Consider the following 19,779-nt stretch of genomic DNA (forward strand, 5'->3'; position numbering starts at 1 on the left):
CACTTATTCACTGATTAGCGTATGGCTAATCAGCATTTGTACTCTTATAGTATCTGTAAGTGATCACAGTCAGATCTATAATAGTATTAGTGTCACCTTAGTTCGCCCTACACCCAAAACGCAGTGTTTGCCCGATCAGGCCTGATCGGTCGCCCACACCTGCGTTCACCCACACCCGCCCCGCCGCAGTGACAAATATTTTTTTTTTTTGATCACTGCACAATCACTTCAAGCTCTGTGGCAATAAAAAAAAAAAATCAGTTTTGATATTTTTTATCAACCGCAGCGGCCTCCGGTACTTTGCTAGCCTCCCATTTGTAAGACAGGCTTGCTTTTTTTCTTGGGTAGTCTCAGGGAATACCCCTAAATTTTGTAGCCCAAATGTCAAACAAGGGGTATTCTTCTGAAGAGGCCTACAGGCTTCTGACCCAGTCGGATGAGGAATGGGAACCCTCATCTGATGAATCTAGCGGGTCAGAATATGAACCTGTAGAAAGCAGTGGCAGTCTGACACAAAGTTTGGACGAGGAGGTTGAGGTCCCTGATACCACCAGGCGTACCCGGCCCCGTGTCGCTAGACCACAGGTTGCGCAGGATCCGCTTCAAGGGCAGCAGAGTGGGGCTGTCGGATTACATGGTGAGGCATACACCAGCAGCGCAGCCCTCCCTGGACCTAGTACCAGCACTGCCGTACAACATGGTGAAGTGGCGAGCACCAGGAGGGCAGTTGAAGCTGGTACGGTGGCACGTGCAGTAGTTACCCCGTCGCACAGACAGGCCCGTAGACCCCCTAGAATCCCTGAGGTGCTGGCAAATCCTGATTGGCAGTCCCCAACTTCAGCCGCACCATTAGTTCCCCCTTTCACTGCCCAGTCTGGAGTTCGGGTTGAGACAGCTCAGATCGGTTCGGCCATGGGATTTTTTTGAGCTGTTCTTGACTGCGGAGCTCTTGGACATAGTCGTGGCAGAAACAAACCGGTATGCCACACAATTTATAACCGCCAACCCGGGAAGCTATTATGCCCAACCTTTCCGGTGGAAACCAGTCCAAGTTTCCGAAATTAAAACTTTTCTGGGCCTTCTCCTCAACATGGGTCTAACCAAAAAGCATGAATTGCGGTCATATTGGTCCACAAACCCAATTCATCACATGCCCATGTTCTCTGCTGCCATGTCCAGGGCACGATTTGAGGCCATCCTGCGTTTCCTGCACTTTAGCGACAACACCACCTCCCGTCCCAGAGGCCACCCAGCTTTTGACCAGCTCCACAAAATTCGGCCCCTCATAGACCACTTCAACCAGAAATTTGCAGATTTGGATACCCCTGAGCAAAACACCTGCGTAGACAAGTCCCTAATACATTTTACCGGGCGCCTTGGCTTCAAACAAGACATCCCAAGCAAGCGCTCCTGGTATTGGGTCAAATTGCATAAGCTCTGTGAAAGGGCCACAGGCTATACCCACAAATTTCAGATCTATGAGGGAAAAGATCAGACCCTGGAGCCGGTCGGTTGCCCTGACTACCTGGGGAGCAGTGGGAAGACAGTCTGGGACTTGGTGTCACCCTTATTTGGCAAGGGGTACCATCTTTATGTGGACAATATCTACACAAGTGTGGCCCTCTTCAGGCATTTGTTTCTAGAATAGATTGGCTGCTGTGGCGTCGCGCGGGCTTTCCCTCCCTCCCCCAACAGCTCATTACCACCCATCTTGCAAGGGGGAGAGGGCTGCCTTGTGTAACAAAGAACTGCTCTCGGTGAAATGGAGAGACAAGCGTGACGTTTACATGCTTTCCTCCATTCACGCAGACACGACAATCCAATCTGGTCATGAAGCCCACCCCTAACCTTCACATGGGAGGGGTGGACTTCAATGACCAGATGTTGTCTCTGTATTTAGTTTCCCGACGCACCAGACGCTGGTATAAGAAGGTGTCTGTATATTTAATTCAATTGGCTCTGTATAATAGTTTTGTTTGTTTGTTCTCTACAGTAAGGCTGTAGCTCCTTCCTCAAATTTCAGGACGAGATCATCGAGAACCTCTTGTATCCAGGAGGTTCTGTGGCCCCATCCACCAGTGTAGTTAGCTGTCTACACGAGCGACATTACCCCAATGTCGTTGCTGGTACCTCAACCCAACTGTCACCCCGAAAAAGATGTCTTGGCTGTAGCAGGAGTGGAATAAGGCGTGACACCTGCTATTTCTGTCCTGACCACCCTGCCCTATGCTTAGTGGAGTGTTTCCAGAAGTACCACACACAGGTACACTTAGCATAGGGATCACATCTCACAGGACAGGTACACAGGGCTATTAGGGCCCATTCACACACAGCTGCTGCAAACCTCTCCTTTCACCTGGGACAAAGTGCATAATGCACTTCGCCACATCTTTGGGCGTTTTGCACATTGTCCCAGGGGGAAGGACAGGTTTGTCCTATAAAAGGTAAAAAAAAAAAAAAAAAAACAACCAGTAAGCAAAAAAGTTAACGTTCAGTTCCAAAAGTTAAATAAAGTTTGTATGTTCTGTTCAAAGGTTATTATAAAGTTAATAAAATTATTGCATTGGGGCCTGTTTTTACCTTCCAGGTGGACCAACCGATCGACTAGCTGCAGCACTGATGTGCATTCTGACAGAAGCATTGCGCTGCTGTCAGATTACACACAAGTCAGTGTATGCGGTGCTGCAAGAGGAGATTTCTCCTCTGCAGTAAAAGATACGTTTGCCGAGGCATATGAGCTGAGGAGGTGGCGGTGTTCCTATGCTTTGGCAAACACTTTGTATATATAATAAAAAAAATAAAAAAATAATCCCAGCAATGATTTATTCATCCACATCGATTGATGTGAATGGAGAAATCGGGTTTGCCAGGGCATACGAGCTAAGTGGGTATGGATGTTGGGCGGAGCTCCTATGTCCTGGCAGACACCTTTCCCCCTCTTTTTTTTGGCTGAGATTTTTTCATCCACATTGATCGATGCGAATGAAGAAATCTGTGCTGTTAATTTTTTTCAGCCCAGAGGCTGAACGGAAAAAAAATAAATAAAATCTCATTACCTGTATGCTCAATATAAGGAGAATAGCAGAAACTCCTAATGCTGGCCATACATGTAATGATTGCGGAGACCCTCAAATGCCAGGGCAGTACAAACACCCCACAAATGACCCCATTTTGGAAAGAAGACACCAAGGTATTCGCTGAGGGGCATATCGAGTCCATGAAAGATTTAAATTTTTGTCCCAAGTTAGCGGAAAGTGAGACTGAGGAAAAATAAAATAATATAAATATATATATATATATATATATATATAATATAAAAAGAAATTCCGCAGCACTTCCAAGGCGTAAAATGAAAAAAAGTTTTTTTATTTACCAGACCGCAACGTTTCGATCCTTCTCTCTGGGATCTTTCTCAAGCAGTGAACATATACTAGCATAGCGTGCTTTTTATACGGTTTGCGGTTTGTGTCCCACCTCCACCCAAGGACCTTCTTGGATTGTGAATGTTTTTAACAGGTACACCTGCACAAATCACTATTGCTAATCATGATCAGATGGATATAATCATGAATCATGTCGATTTGTATGTTATTCTTGATATTAATTGTATATCTCATATATATGGGACACATGATTGACACAATTTATTGGATCACTTGTTTGTATTAGGCTTTATTATTTCACGGATATATATCAATTGAGAAATGTTTATTGATTAATGACACTAAGCTGTATAAAAAGCACGCTATGCTAGTATATGTTCACTGCTTGAGAAAGATCCCAGAGAGAAGGATCGAAACGTTGCTGTCTGGTAAATAAAAAAAACTTTTTTTCATTTTACGCCTTGGAAGTGCTGCGGAATTTCTTTTTATTATATGCTTTGGAGGGGGACCGCCTTCACAGCCGCTGGCACTCCGCTTACATCTATTTTCGCAGTGCGGCTCCTGTTGCCCTATATATATATATATATATATATATACACACACACACACACACACACACACATATATACACACACAATTTCCGCTAACTTATGCCAAAAAAATAAGAATTCTATGAACTTGCCAGGCCCCTCATTGAATACCTTGGGGTGTCTTCTTTCCAAAATGGGGTCACATGTGGGGTATTTATACTGCCCTGGCTTTTTAGGGGCCCTAAAGCGTGAGAAGAAGTCTGGGATCCAAATGTCTAAAAATGCCCTCCTAAAAGGAATTTGGGCACCTTTGCGCATCTAGGCTGCAAAAAAGTGTCACACATGTGGTATCGCCGTACTCAGGAGAAGTTGGGGAATGTGTTTTGGGGTGTCATTTTACATATACCCATGCTGGGTGAGAAATATCTTGGTCAAATGCCAACTTTTTTTTGGGAAAAGTTGTCTTGCCAAGATATTTCTCACCCAGCATGGGTATGCGTAAAAAGACGCCCCAAAACACATTGCCCTACTTCTCCCGAGTACGGCGATACCACATGTGACTTTTTGCAGCCTAGGTGGGCAAAGGGGCCCACATTCCAAAGAGCACCTTTTGGATTACACAGGCCATTTTTTTTTTTTTTTTTTTCTTTACAGATTTTGATTGCAAACTACTTTGCACGCATTTGGGCCCCTAAAATGCCAGGGCAGCATAACTACCCTACAAGTGACCCCATTTTGGAAAGAAGACACCAAGGTATTTCATGATGGGCATAGCGAGTTCATGGAAGTTTTTATTTTGTCACAAGTTAGTGGAATGAGACATTGCAAGGAAAAAATAAAATAAAAAAAATTTCCGCTAACTTGTGACATGAACTCACTATGCCTATCAGCGAATACCTTAGGGTGTCTACTTTCCGAAATGGGGTCATTTGTGGGGTGTTTGTACTGTCTGGGCATTGTAGAACCTCAGGAAACATGACAGGTGCTCAGAGAGTCAGAGCTGCTTCAAAAAGCGGAAATTCACATTTTTTGTACCATAGTTTGTAAACGCTATAACTTTTACCCAAACTTTTTTTTTCAAAGACATGTAGAACAATTAATTTAGTGAAAAATGTATATATGGATGTCTTAAAAAAAAAAAAAAAAAAATTACAACTGAAAGTGAAATGTCTTTTTTTGCAAAAATTGTTACATTTTGATTAATAAAAAAAAAGTAAAAAAAATTTCAGCAGCAATGAGATACCACCAAATGAAAGCTCTATTAGCGAGAAGAAAAGGAGGTAAAATATATTTGGGTGGCAAGTTGCATGACCAAGCAATAAACTGTGAAAGTAGTGTAGTGCAGAATTGTAAAAAGTGGTCTGGTCATTAAGGGTGTTTCAGCTAGCGGGGTTGAAGTGGTTAAAGTGCAACAGTACAGTGTTTACATAAGGAACAATTTCTGGCCACTCAGTTGTATCTGCTAGTCTTGTTTAGACTTCCCTCTGCACACAGCGAGTCTGGTTTGCTGTTCTCTTAGAGATTGTGGATGAAGACTGCCCCATCTACTGCACACAAAGTATAGGAGAATCTGCTTCCTAGTCTTACTCATGCAGAAGCGCCAGAATCATGGAGGGTATTAGAGGAGCACTGACCTGTAGGGTTTTGAAGGGAGGCACCTCACTGCCATTGACATCACATATGTGCAAGACCTTACTCCGGGATTTGAAGCGTTTCCCCAGAGCTACTACATGTGTAGATTTCTGAAAGAACTGCAGATTTGCTACTTTATATATATGCTACATCTTGATGTTATGTTATTCACAACAGCCCCCCCACCAAAAATCTATGCTTTTATCAATAAACAAAGCCAAACAGGAAGATAAGTCAAGAGCCACAACATACAGATAACACTTTAATGCTGTAAAGTCAGTTACATTTGTTTTGCAGGTTAACCTCCATGCGCCATTTAATAGCTTTTCCTTTGATATTACAAGGTGGTATGAGGATCACATTCAGTGAAGAGCAGCAGAAGGATGATGAAATCCCCTTGCCGAGAGGAGGAGTTTACTTTGCCATGTACCACACTTCATTGTGGCGGTTGAAAAAGTCAAAAGGAGAATTGTAGCCAGCACGTATGAAGTATGTATCATCAAACTGCAGACCAAGGATCCTCAGGCTCTCTGCTAGGGCTTTAGCTTGCTCAGCATATGCTTCATCTACGGCATATCCTCCAAAAGACCTAAGAATGGAAAGTTCACATGAATATCCAACAGAAGGAAAATGGACATATATAGTATGCACTGGGGGGGGGGGGGGGGGAAGGGGGAAGATTTATCAAACTGGTGTGAAGTAGAACTGTCGCAATAGTCCATAGCAACCAGAATCCACCTTTCATTTTTAACCTACTTGGAAAAGTAATATGATGGTTGCCATGGGCAACCAAGCCAATTCTACTTTACACCAGTTTGATGAGTCTCCCCTTAAACTTAGCTTTTCAGAGTTACTGATGTATCCTTGCTCTGGACATACCTCCAACTCAATAAGACAGATCTACACCTGCGTCTAAAGCCTGCGTCCAGGGGCAGTTACATTGTTAGCCATGCATTTGAATAGTGGAAACTCAGGACAAGCTTTTTTTTTTATTAGCATTTAAGTGTAATTTTTTGGCCTTACATCTTTTTAAAAAACCATGCTGCAGCTCTTCTTTCTAGGAGGGTGGACCAAGCCATCCTGTAGGTGTGTTACTAAGTGTCTAAAAGCAACACATTTTTCACATGACCATATGTGGTCAAACTGCAGTGCTCAGAAGGGAGGAAGCATATGAACTTTGTAACATGGAATTTGTTGTAATGGTATTACGGGCCACAACTTTTGACTGAGCTGTGTAATTTTTTTTTTTTAGGACAAAGTGTAGTTTGGTACTTTTTTGGACAGCCTTTTATTGTTGGGAGGTGAAACGGGCAATCAGTTTATGGGGTTCCCCATACAGTACATTATATCTATTCTGTAGGTTGATCCAAATTATGACAATACCAGATTTGTCTAGTTTCTCATGTTTTACATTTGCATCAAAATCACATTAAGGCTGGGTTCGCACATTACCATTTTGCTGCTGATTTATGTGCGGCAAGTCTGCAGAGTTGTACAGTACCAGCAACATGGAAGCCAATTTGAGTTGCCATGCACATGCTGTGTAAGAATCTAGCAGAAGAGCTGCAGTATTTGAAAACTGTAGCATGCCAGTTTATACGGAGGATTTTGCCGCTTTTTTTAAACAAGGGCATTTTCTGGCTCCCCCCCCAACCACAAAAACTGCCTACAGTACATGTGGCGGAAACACCAAAAACCACAATGGAATTTACCATTGGATTTTTTGGTCACATGTCCCTAGCATAAAAATACATGTTGTATTCTGCATTGCCATATACTAACATCCATACATTTCTATTTTCTGTTAATATAATGGTTATGCGTTTTGTGGGATGGGCTGTAGATTTTATTGACAATTTTGGGGACATAACTGATCACTTTTTATACCTTTTGGTAAGTGAAGTGACAAACAGCAGTTCAGTAGTAGTTTGCTGTTACAGATGTGGTGATAACAGTTGTGTAGTTTATTTTGTCATTTTCTTAAACAATTTTAGCCGAGTGGATATGGGAAAAATATGGGCCAGTTTAAACTTAAGACAAAAGTAAAAACTGCTTTAAATTCAACTTGGAGGACTAACAATCCAATCATCTATTGCAGTGGATTGTACGGTCAGTTTTAGGCTCGTTTCACATTTATGTCAGACATTCCTGGCAGCGAACAGCCTGCCAGAGATATCTGGATCTTGCATTGCCAGATGCTAACAGATACCTGGCCGAAACAGCGCCTATTCTCAGCATACTTTCCAGGTCATGGCCAGATCTCTGCCAGTCATCAATATAGTTAATTTGGCTGCACAGCATTCCGGCAGCCTTGGATCCAGCCAGATGTGTCCAACACAAATGTGAAACAGGCCTCACTAACATTTGACCCGATTAGAACCTGCCTTTGGCAGAGCCCCCGGTTGTCATGGCAACCATCAGGACCTTGCAATTGCATCAGAAGCATGATGGCCCTAATGCATTCTCAGTGGAGGCGGAATCCACTGAGAATGCATCCGCCTGCCAGCGCTCAGCCTCCGCTCCGTGAGCGGACACCCAACCGCTGCAAGCAGCGTTCGGGTGTCCGCCTGGCTGTGCGGATCCGTTCCGACTTATAATGGAAGTCAATGGGGACGGATCCGCTTGAAGATGACACCATATGGCTCAATCTTCAAGCGGATCCGTCCCCCATTGACTTTCAATGTAAAGTCTGAACGGATCCGCTCAGGCTACTTTCACACTTAGAAAATTTTTCAAATTATAATGCAGACGGATCCGTTCTGAACGGAGCCGCTGTCTGCATTAATATGAGCGGATCCGATCGAACGCTAGTGTGAAAGTAGCCTAACACCACCATAACATTTTTTGGGGTTAAAATGTTCCTTTTAGACAGTAGTAATAAACTTGCCCCACCATTTGACCAATAAAAAAAAAAATAAAAAAAAATTATATATATATATATATATATATATATATACACACACACACACACACTCACGTGGGGGGTCTTCTACAGCGCTTCACCTTGCAAGTTCAGCCATTTGCAAGGTCTGAGATGTTGACACATCCCAACGGTATGACTTAAGACTATCCTTTTAAGCACAATTATGATATTCACATTTCTCCTGTAATATGTAGGCATTAGTTTTTTTTTATTACTTGTTGCAATAGAACAAAATGGACCATGATCTGAACCAGTAGTGACTTACTTGACATATACAGAAGCTGCAGGATATGTATCCAGGTAAACTTCAGGGTCTGTAGGTCTTGGAGGATTCTCCACAGCATGTAGCACATAGAAGGACATTGTGGCATTCTTAGTTGATGGTAGTTCCAGTGGCAAATCCATTACCACAGGTACTGTCATACTCATCTTCAGCCCTATGGAAAGGAAGCAAACTGAGAAGTGAGACATTTCAGACACTGAATAGAACATGCATTAACAGTCGACAACCCTTCACTGGACAGCTAAAGCTCAGTACCTCTTGTATGAAGGAGGTATTTTATGTACATTACCCATTGCCATTCAGTAGTAAGGTTTGGCAATACAGTTCTCATGCTTTTGTTACAAAGTAAAAGGTTGCCTCAAGTAAGCACGAGGCCAGACTTCATTTATGTGAGGACCAGTGTTAGGCTACTTTCACACTGGCGTTTCTGGGGCCACCTGCGAGATCTGTTTCAAGGCTCTCACAAGTGGCCCAAAACGAATCAGTTAAGCCCGAATGCATTCTGAATGGATAAGGATCCATTCAGAATGCATCAATTTTGCATTTTTTTTTTTTTTTTTTTTTTTAAATCAGACTGTCACTAAAACACAGCTTACAGTGTTTTGTTGACTGTCTGACTATGCAGAGCCAAACAGATCTGTCTTGACTTACAATGCAAGTCAATGGGGATGGATCCGTTTTTTCACTCAAACAATATGGTACAATTGAAAACAGATCCGTCCCCCATTGACTTTCAATGTAAGTCAGGACGGATCCGTTTTGACTTAGACTTTAATGAATAATGCAAATTGATCTGTTATAAATGGATACAAGCATTTGCATTATTGGTGCAGATCCGTCAGTGCAGATACAAGACGGATCTGCACCAAAAGAGTGTGAAAGTAGCCTTAGAAAGGACACCAGCATGGTTTTGGATGTTTTTCTAGTGTAGGTTATAGGCATATCTTTAAATAGACACATTCCAGCACTTAAGGCTATGTACCATACATCTTCAGGGGCATTTTGTCATTAAATTTGACTAATTTTAGGATAACACTTTTAATTGGTCTTTATTAAAAATATTTAGCTGCTGCCAAAGCTTTAACCGTCTAGCTTTGTGAATCCTACTTTCATCTAATAACCCTAATCTCTAAATTACTAAAAGGTCAAACACTTAAAGCCACATTCTTATCAGGAAGATAATTTAGCTATAGTGTTTAAGATCAGAGATAAGGATGAGCTGCATGATGGAACAGTGAAAATTCAGAGCCCACTATTAGAGAATCTTAAAGAGGTTCTCCAGGAATTAACATTAAAACACTTTATAACTTAATTATAAATATATTCCCAAATACCTCATTATAATGGCTCATTTTGTCTGGGGAAGTCAAATCAGGAGAAACAAAATCAGTCCTAATCACACGGGAGGACAAGTTACTTCACAACACTAAGGTAAAGAGCTGCCTCATCCTCCTCTCCTACTTGTGAGGGATTATGATCCTGAATACATCTTATAAGAACTTTAGCTGAATCTCGTGAGGAGATTCTTGTATGCAGTCTCTATTACCAGTCTGTCCTATCAACCTGCTCTGTACTTCATGTCTCTTTATAAACTAAACTACTACATAGATTCAGCTGAAGATTATATTAAACTGTAGTCAGGATCATAATCCCCGACGAGCAGAGGGGAGGATGAGGCAGCTCTTCACCTCAGTGTTCTGAAGTAACTAGTCCTCCTGTGGGATTTGGACAGGTTGTGTGAGTACTAACAGGACGGCAGCCATTGTTTCTCCTAATGATTGCTCCCTAGATAAAACAAGCCATTATATCTAATGAAAAAGTAATATTTAAGCATTTTAATTTTCTTAATTACTGGAGAACCCCTTTAATGCTGTTTATAGAAATAGATCAAGTTTTACTAAAGATCAATTGAAAGCGATTTTACTCAGAATGAGTAAGATGCAATAACAAAAAGTTCCCAAAAAGTTGCATAGATTAAGCATGAAATTGCAGGATCTACATAATGTTTTACAGTAGTTTGGTGTCCCAGAGACTAGTTATACCCTGCTGTCACCTTACAGCACTGGGTGCCTTTTCTTATGATGGTTTTTAACTAATGGTTTTGTGCAAATCAGAGCAGTCACCCAATTTGTTCTAACATGGTTTCAATCATTTGGATGGCACGAATAGTGTTACAAAACAGAGCCCCACAATATGCAAGTTAGCAGACAACGTACCTTCAGCATTGTCTCCAGAGATGTATTTAAACAAACGGTTGAAGCTGGTCACCATCCCCATGTCAAAAATGTACTTGTCTAGTGGAGTAGTCACCCAATGAGTTTCTTCATACCGACGAAGTTCAAAGTCCTGAAAATGTGGGAGTTCAGATAAGATACAAGAAAGCAAGAAAATGGGTTGGCCAATTAAAAGGCAAGCAACTACTTCTCATTTTGCATAAATTAATATAGGGCAGATATAGGAAAGGGTTAATTACTCCTTGTAAAGGGGGAATATTAATCACCAATATTTATGTAAATATTGATAATTAATATTCATAAAGAGGAGCCGTATATTGATGACTCCGCCTATTTATACAACAACAACGCTACACTTTACACTAATCACTATGCTAGCTGCATGCACCTAACCAACTCACTACCGCTAATGAGTACATGCTACACAAAGGGTACAAATATTATGGTATTTATTAAAACCTAATACACTAACAATACAGCACTAAATATACAATCCTAAACTACATGTTCCCAAATTCCACCCACAAACTAACTATTCAATACACACACGTGTATTAGCAGCCCACCTGACTAATACTATCCCTAAGGTACGATGAGGGTTAACAGTGGCACTGCAGGGGTGTATGCAGGCCACCGACAAATACAGTATTGCAGGGCTACACAGTAATGCAAGGGTTAATACCCTTGAAAGTCCCAGGAGGTCCTTTTGACATGCGCAATGGCATGCCCGAGACGCCGGCATCCATGGGTATTGACCCCTCTACAATCTTGATAATTTTACTGAAGGTACACCTGCACACTCTAGTTATTCATAGGATCGACACCTGAATTGATTATGATCGTTATTAAAGTATTTTCTTTGTATATTGTATGTCAAATCGGTTAGGGGTATTATTTACACTATATCACTGCACATGAATCTGTGATAGGAGCTGATTGTAGTAATATATTATTAGCACTGCTTGTATTATGAAAATAGAGATATAGATATATATATATATATCTTGTAATGAATGTAATTTAACCATGGATTGTTCAATTATGAGATTGTGCTTAAATATGCACAGTGCACTGCCCACTATGTCACTGCTTGAGGAAAATCCCATTGAGAGGATGGAAACGTCGCATGCTTGGTGAATAAAGTTTTTTTACTTTCCTACTACGTGGATGTGCTGCGGAATTCTTTTACTCTATCTCCACACACACACCTTAACCCTTCCTCCACACTCCTACTGGTAACTGGTCCCCCAAATAGCCTCCACAACAGAGCTCACAGGAGGGTGTCCCCGCCCCCAGGACAGGAAACCACATAGAAGCATAGGATTTTAAAAGCCCTCCTCCCCTTACCTGGTTTAGTCAGTCAATGAGAAAGGACATGGAAGTCATGCAAAATAATAAAAATACCAGTAAGAGTAATTGCCATTATGGAGGCGCCGGGGAAAATGGTTAGTCAAAGATTTAGAGGAAATACTGTAGGGTGGAACAGCTGACAGAATTCTACAGACAAGGAGACAAGTCCTGATTATGGAGAACGTCCAGCTAATGGTCCATTCCCACATCTGTATGTGTTTTGCAGACCGCACATCACCTGCACTATAATAGAATATGCCTAATCTTGTCCACGATTGTGGACAAGAATAGGAAACCATTTTTTTGGGAACAGAAATTTCCGGATCCAGGCTGCATTTCCGGATCCAGGCTGCACATCGTGCGGCCCCATATAAATAAATGGGTCCGCAATTGTGCCACAAAATGCGGACATGTGAATGGACCCTTATAATTGTTAATGTTATTGGGTTTGCCCACATAGCAGCTCTGCAAGTCGGGTCTAAGAAAACAGAAGTAGTCTATCTTGGATGTAGAGACAGCATGGGTAGAGTGGGGTTTTATCCCAGTTGAAGGCTGCAGAGCTTTCTGGATATAAGAAAAATAAGTCCTCTCTGGTCCTTCTGGCAATAGTTGATTTGCTGGCAGCTAGACCCTTACTAGGTCCTTGGTACAAAAAAAAAATAATAATATTTTAATGGAATCTGATTAAAGTTGATTGTCTGAAAAGGAAGTCTTTCCAGGTTCTTAAATACATCCTAGAACATTGTTAATATTACTCCGTCTGGCAACCCCGTCTGTCTTCGGACATCAACCTCCAGGATGTCAGGTGGAGTTCAGCCACTCTGGGATGGAATACAGGACCTTAAAGGTTTGGAACTGTTGGAAGTGCCCAAAACACTTCTGCAGATGGTTTCTTCTCCTCAAGCCAAGATCTTGGCCATAAAGGGACTATGAATACTACTTACGCCTTTTCTTCTGCCATCTTCATGAGGGTCCTTTGGATCAGGCTGAAGGGCATAAAGCAGGACTTTTGGCTATGGTTGAGAAAGCATCCACTATTGTTGGCTGTTTATGTGGAGAGGGAACAAGACTTCCACCTGTCGGTTGCTCCTGGTAGCAAACAGGTCTAGGGCAGGCAATCACAATTTTGTAGAAAATTGCGTGAATATTCACCTGTCTAAAGATAATTCTCCCTCTTAATATTTCTTGGCTCAGGTAGTCAGCTATTATATAGTCTACTCCCTTCACATTGGTTTCTAGACTAGAAATACTGGAGAATAAGATTCCCGGTGAAGTTGATCTTCTGGAACCAGAAGAACCGGCTTTCAGATTAGTGTAGAGATCTCCAATTCCAGATTGCTTTGTTTTACTTTTTGGGGAAGAACCTTGTTCATAGTGAAATTACCAAGACGCAACATGACCATTTGTTTCCACAAGCTCTTTAGCAGACCTTCACTTTTTTTAAATCCATTGAGTCTGGTAATAGACCCATATCCCCAAATGGGAGCAAGTTTTTTTATTTTGTTATTCAATGTGGGCCCCCGATCACGGGCGTTTTATCCCATAAATTGGACTCAGATTCTGAAAAGGGATATTTCCTTTTAATATAATTTGTTATAGAAGTTTTTTTTAGGATCTTTCCACACTCTGTAATAAGTGTCTTGATTTTATGGACAGGGAAAACCCTTTTCTTACTCTACCCCAATCCCTGACACATTTGATCTTAGAGCAAGCCTAACATACTCTATATTAATAGTTGCCCTAATAGTTTTTAAAAGGCCGTCTGTTTCTTCAGGGAGAAAAAGCAGTTTTCCAGAACAGTCGTCCGCGGAGTCAGGGTCAATACCTGACAATTTCCTATTTATCCAATTCAGAACTGTAATCAGAATTTAAAGATTTGAGAAGTGGATGTCACATGGCAGATGGAGTTAACCTAGAGTCCAACACTGCACTCTTCCTTAATACTTATAGTATCAAGGAAGAAAGGTGAAAGTATTTTCTTCATATGGTGCACTTTTTGCATCCAGTTTCTCCCACGGCTGGCCTCTGACCCAAATTAACATTTAATAGGGCCAAATAAATTGAGGCCAGCACCTACACCAGATCACAAAAGTGATGTTTAGCAAAGAAAATATATCAGTCTCTACCAGGTAGGAGAGAAGACTTACCTGGCTGAGGGCAATAAATAGCAGGATCCCCAGGCTTGTGGGCAGGCTCAGCAGCATCTAGAGGAGCAAGCATTCTGCACAGTACATCAGAGCATGACAGGAATTAATTTGAACTTCCCACCCTAAACATCCAGCGCCCGCTGGATCCAAATGGCCAAGCCCCAGGAAGTGACACTAGCGTCAGATCCTGAGTGTTCCCCCTGCTTCCAGGGAAACCGCAAGCCCAGGGTTGCCTAGCAAATGAGGGTTTACACCAAGGAATGTGAGAGGGAGGCCATGCATCCCTGCAATGACGTTCCCACACTGGGGAAAATAGAGAAGTTGGGCAGTCACAGCATTCCTGATACTCCATAAGGAGCATCCACATGCACCTGAGGACAGGAAAAAGACACTAGGTAAGGGGAGGGGGCCTTTTAAAACCCTACGCTTCTACGTTTCCAGTCCTGGGGGCGGGGACACCCTCCTGTGAGTGCTGTTATGGAGGCACTGGGGAAAACCCATAATTTACATCAGAGGAGGATTCTTGCATTTCTCAAATCCTCTCCAGCTCTTCAACTCTGGATTCACTGTTCAGATTCATCTTAGTGAAGATAGACTGCCTGCTCAATGAAGCATTAAATTACGCAAAAGTCTATTAAGGGATGAGGAAAGGAGGTTGTTGGAGACAGGCAGAGAAGTAGAGGGACCTAGCGCTGCTGGCTTATTAGGGATTTAATGTCTTAAATCCTTCACGATTTGCACTGTACATGTAAATGACTGCTGCTTCTGTGGGTTTGCTACAGTTAGGACACATTCACACAACTGTCCAGCCCTAGAAATAGTTTCTGTATTTCCCAGACTGACCACGAGCTGAACGTCCCATCAGGTGATTATAAACCCATGAAGAGACTGCATCACTAAACGTTAGCATGCAGCCAGTTTGGGTCAGGGGAGATGCAGTAGATGTTTTCTGGAACAATTATAGTTGTTAGAATCTGGCCTTTGGGAGCAGGTCCATGTTCATCTGTGTATAGGTATATGTAAAGACCTGGTGACAGGTTCCCATTAATTGCTTGGCAACCACCTATATTTCTACATTAGGGTAGAGTGAATAGAAGTAACTGAACTGGACTGTATTTCAGGAAAAATTGGATTCACTGTGAAGCTGGGGCAGCGGGGTCTAGCACAGTGTTAAAAACACCACATGCTACAGTCTTACCTCACCCCCAGTGGTGATACAGTAAAACCACCATTATTGAAACGGAGTGTAAGTAAAATAAATAACGTTTCCTGGATTGAACAGGCTCATCTCACTCTGACCTAAAGTTAGGGTTCATTCACACGTCCGTAGTTTATTGCGGATCCGCAATACACCCGGCTGGCAACCCCATAGAAATGCCTATTCTTGTCCGCAATCGGATAATGTGCGCTGTCCGCATTCATTCTTGCCCCATTGAGAGTGAATAGGTCCATACAATTGCAGACGTGTGAATGGAGCCCAATAGGGATTTTACAGATATAAAGTGATATTTAGATTCAGGAAAAATAAGTATTCCAACAAACTAAACTGATTTCTATTACTCTGAAGATAAAATGAGCTAAAAGTGTACATAGTCAGACATCACATAATCAGAATTGAAGTTCCACAGACTCCAGGACAGCAGATCTGCCTAGACTTTCTGCCACAGAGTACAAGCACTACTGCAGTAACAGGCAGAATCTCTGTTCTAGAGAGATCTGCCACACCGACATTTAGTAGCAAGCATACTGGGGTAGAGTTACCAAAACTGGCTTAGATGCCCATAGCAGCCAGTCAGATTCCAACTTCCATTTTCCAAAGGAGCTCTGAAAAATAGAAGGTGGAGTCTGATTGGTTGCTATGGGCAACTAACCCAGTTTTCCATCGCACCATTTCTGATAAGTTGCTCCCACCAAGCCTATTTTCCCAGTTAGATACATAGACTAGAACAGCACAAGATTTTTTTACCAGTTCACGGAAAAGAACCCCAGGTGCCAGAAGCAATGAGCACTTCCATCAATACAGATGGAAGCGCTCATTGCTGGAGCGCTGATGCCCACATACTGCGGCAGGGCATGGGAGTGCATAGTTCCCTGCCCCGCCACCGATCACCACCATAGGCTTCAGGCCTAGTAGGCCTGATGCCTAAGCAGTAGTGAAATACCAGCACGTGTATGACGACATCATTGCACGTGCCTGTGCCAGGACCCAGCAGCACAGTGAAGTGTGCACACCTTCCTCCTCTGCAAGTGCACATTTAGCTTTTTATTTTATTTTATGTGCCAACTTTGGGGGACAACATGGGGGGGGCAGTGTTGGGGAAGTTACTATATGGTAGAGGCACTGTATTACCTGGAGCACAATATAGGGTGTTATTACTGGGGGCACTCTAGGGGACATTATTGCTGCTGTAGACACTATAGGGACATTTGGGGTAATTTATCAAACTGGTGTAAATTAGAACTGGCGTAGTTGCCCATAGCAGCCAGATTCCACCTTTCATGTTTGACAGCTCTTTTGGAAATCCAGTTCTACATTACACCAGTTTGATAAATGATCCCAATTAGGTCTACTGGAATCGCTATTTTTTTCAGCAGTATAGTACCTGGGGCACAACAGGCACAGTATTGGGGTGGCAGCAGGATGACACTGTGGGGACACCAGGATGGGGAGGTTGATGGAAAAACTGAGAAATCTAACATTTGTGTTACAAACTCTGTAGAGACAAGATGCGGCTGAAAGAATTTGTCATGACAGTCTAACAGAGGAGAAGAGGAAAGAAGGTCTACATGACAGGATATGTCCATGGATGTAAGAGGTATGTGGTCAAGTATTGGGGGGCAGGGGGTGCCAGCAAAATGACCCACCCCAGGTGCCAAACACCCTAGGCATGCAACTGACAACAATAAATCATTAGACATGCCATGGCTCCAGCTCTGAACAAAGAGTACATAATAAAATCTGCCCCACTACACCCACAGCCCCTTCCCCATACTTACATAATATTGTTTCACCAGCTGGTACTTTGGACAATCATAATGGCCACAAAATGGAGGCAACTTATTCTGAGTGGAGACATCAGATGCTTGCACTGCAAGCCCCAGTACAGAGAGCAGCCCCAGCAGAAGTCTTCTCCTCATCTCCATGTCTGGATGTGTCTGTGGAGGAGCTCAGCTGCTGATATAGGAGGTGGATATGGGTGGAGCAGAGAACTCGTTTAACTTTCCCAATCAGCAAGGTTAGGACTACATGGCGACATTTGTTACACGACAATAGGGGTATAACAACATTGTGACATGTATTGTAAAGATAGTCTTCAGTGTCGCAGTGCAACTGTGACGCGACAGTCGCACAAAAAACCAACTTAGATGGATTTTTGGTGACTGTCATGTTGCAGTCGCAGTATGTCACATATCACAGTGCGACACCATAGATTATCATTACAATAATTTTTATGCAATATGAATTTCGCACGACACATGTCGCCGTGTAGCTGTAACCTAAGGGCTCGGCTACACAATAACATATGTTACATGACATTTTTTATAGTCAGCAGTGTCACACCGCGACATGCTGAGACTGCGTGCAACTCACACACAAACGTGGTTGCGTCGCAGCATTGTGGATGTGTGAATGGAGCCTAATAGGGATTTTCCAGATATCAAGTGATATTTTGAATCAGGACAAATAAGTATTCCAACAAACTAAACTGATTTCTATTACTCTGAAGATAATGATCCAAAAGTGTTCATCGTCATAGACATCACATAATCAGCAGTATTGAGGTTCCACAGACTCCAGATCTGCCTAGACTTTCTGCCACAGAGTACAAGCACCACTGCAGTAACAGGCAGATTCTCTGTTCTAGAGAGAGACGTGCAGTAGCAACCATACTGGGGGAGATTTACCAAAACTGGCTTAGTTTCCCATAGCAGCCAGTCAGATTCCAAATTTCATTGTCCAAAGACGCTATGAAAAATAAAAGGTGGAGTCTGATTGGTTGCTATGGGCAACTAACCCAGATTTCCATCACACCAGTTCTGATAAGTCACTCACACCGAGCCTACTTTCCCAGTTACAGATATAGACTAGGACAGCACAAGATTTTTTACCAGTTGATGGAAAATTTAACTGGTCATTTTACAACATTAGGTGGAAACATTAATAGGTGAAGGGACAACATACAGTGGCGTGCCTGGGGGGGGGGGGGTGCTGTCAGAAGCAATGAGCGCTTCCATCAATACAGATAAAAGCGCTCATTGCTGGAGCGCTGATGCCCACATACTGCGGCAGGGCCCGTGAGTGCATAGTTCCCTGCCCCTCCGCCGATCACCGTCATAGGCTTCAGGCTTAGTAGGCCTGAGGCCTATGCAGTAGTGAAATCCTGACGCAGGCTTGCGTGATGACGTCATCGCGCATGCCTGAGCCTGGACCCAGCAGCACAGTGAAGTGTGCTCGCCTTCCTCTCCTCTACAAGCACAGGTGAGTAATTAGCTTTTAGTTTTTTAGTTTTATTTTATGTTCCAACTTTGGGGGACGACATGGGGAGCACACAGGAGGACATGTGGGTGAAAAATATTATGGTGGGATACTGTGTGGGAGCAATTATGGGAGAGATTACTATGTGGGGGGGAAGTACTGTGTGAGGCAAATTACTATATGGGGGCAGTGTTGGGCAAATTACTGTGTAGGGGCAGTGTGTGGGCAATTACTATGTGTGGGGGGCATTGTTATTGGGGTGGCACTGTAGGGGCAGTTCTATTATTTCTGGGGACACTATACAGGGATTATTACCTGGAGCACAATATAGGGTGTTATTATTACTACACATGTCACCGTGTAGCTGTAGCTTAAGGGCTTGGCTACACAACAACATTTGTTACATGAAATTTTATATAGTCAGCAGTGTCGCACTGCGACATGCTGAGACTGCGTGCAACTCACACACAAACTTGATTGCATCGCAGTATGACTATCATTACAAAAAATGTTGCAGGACAGTGCTGCGATATATTGTACATGCCACAGTGTAGCTTGTAGTGCAACTGGTTGATTTTAACCGTTAAATGACAGCTGCAGTCCACAAGATTGCATTCAACTAAACGCATTCATTAGAACTAGTGTTGAGCGAACTTGTGGCTTAAAGTTCGGCGTATAAGGTTCTGGTTCCGCTACCACAGACCATAACTTAGAGTCTGTGATAGCGGAATCTATAACAGAATTCTTAGATAACCCAAACCTGAACCTTGTATGCCGAACTTGAAACCATAAATTTGCTCAGCACTAATTAGGACTTCAG

At 42.6% G+C, this 19,779-nt stretch overlaps 1 protein-coding gene across 1 annotated transcript; it reads right to left on the minus strand.

The window, feature by feature from the left end:
- Nucleotides 1-5,906: 5,906 nt before the first annotated feature.
- Nucleotides 5,907-17,626, minus strand: LOC122935476 (heme-binding protein 2-like). Its single transcript, XM_044291242.1, has 4 exons — nt 17,480-17,626; nt 10,968-11,097; nt 8,734-8,905; nt 5,907-6,134 (listed from the first exon to the last, which is right to left on the minus strand). Exons 1-4 carry the CDS (start codon nt 17,624-17,626, stop codon nt 5,960-5,962), a joined length of 624 nt encoding a protein of 207 aa, XP_044147177.1. The 3' UTR covers nt 5,907-5,959.
- Between the last annotated feature and the right edge of the window lie 2,153 nt (nt 17,627-19,779).

The sequence above is a fragment of the Bufo gargarizans genome, chromosome 4 (assembly GCF_014858855.1).
Source record: "Bufo gargarizans isolate SCDJY-AF-19 chromosome 4, ASM1485885v1, whole genome shotgun sequence".
NCBI lineage: Eukaryota > Metazoa > Chordata > Amphibia > Anura > Bufonidae > Bufo > Bufo gargarizans.

Bases quoted from the DNA above. Each gene is read 5' to 3' on its own strand.
- LOC122935476 (XM_044291242.1), bottom strand. From the start codon at position 17,626: ATGGAGATGAGGAGAAGACTTCTGCTGGGGCTGCTCTCTGTACTGGGG. The intron at 11,098-17,479 runs GTAAGTATGGGG...CCACATTTTCAG, and splicing joins AGCTGGTGAAACAATATTAT to GACTTTGAACTTCGTCGGTA. The intron at 8,906-10,967 runs GTACGTTGTCTG...TCCTTTCCATAG, and splicing joins CTCTGGAGACAATGCTGAAG to GGCTGAAGATGAGTATGACA.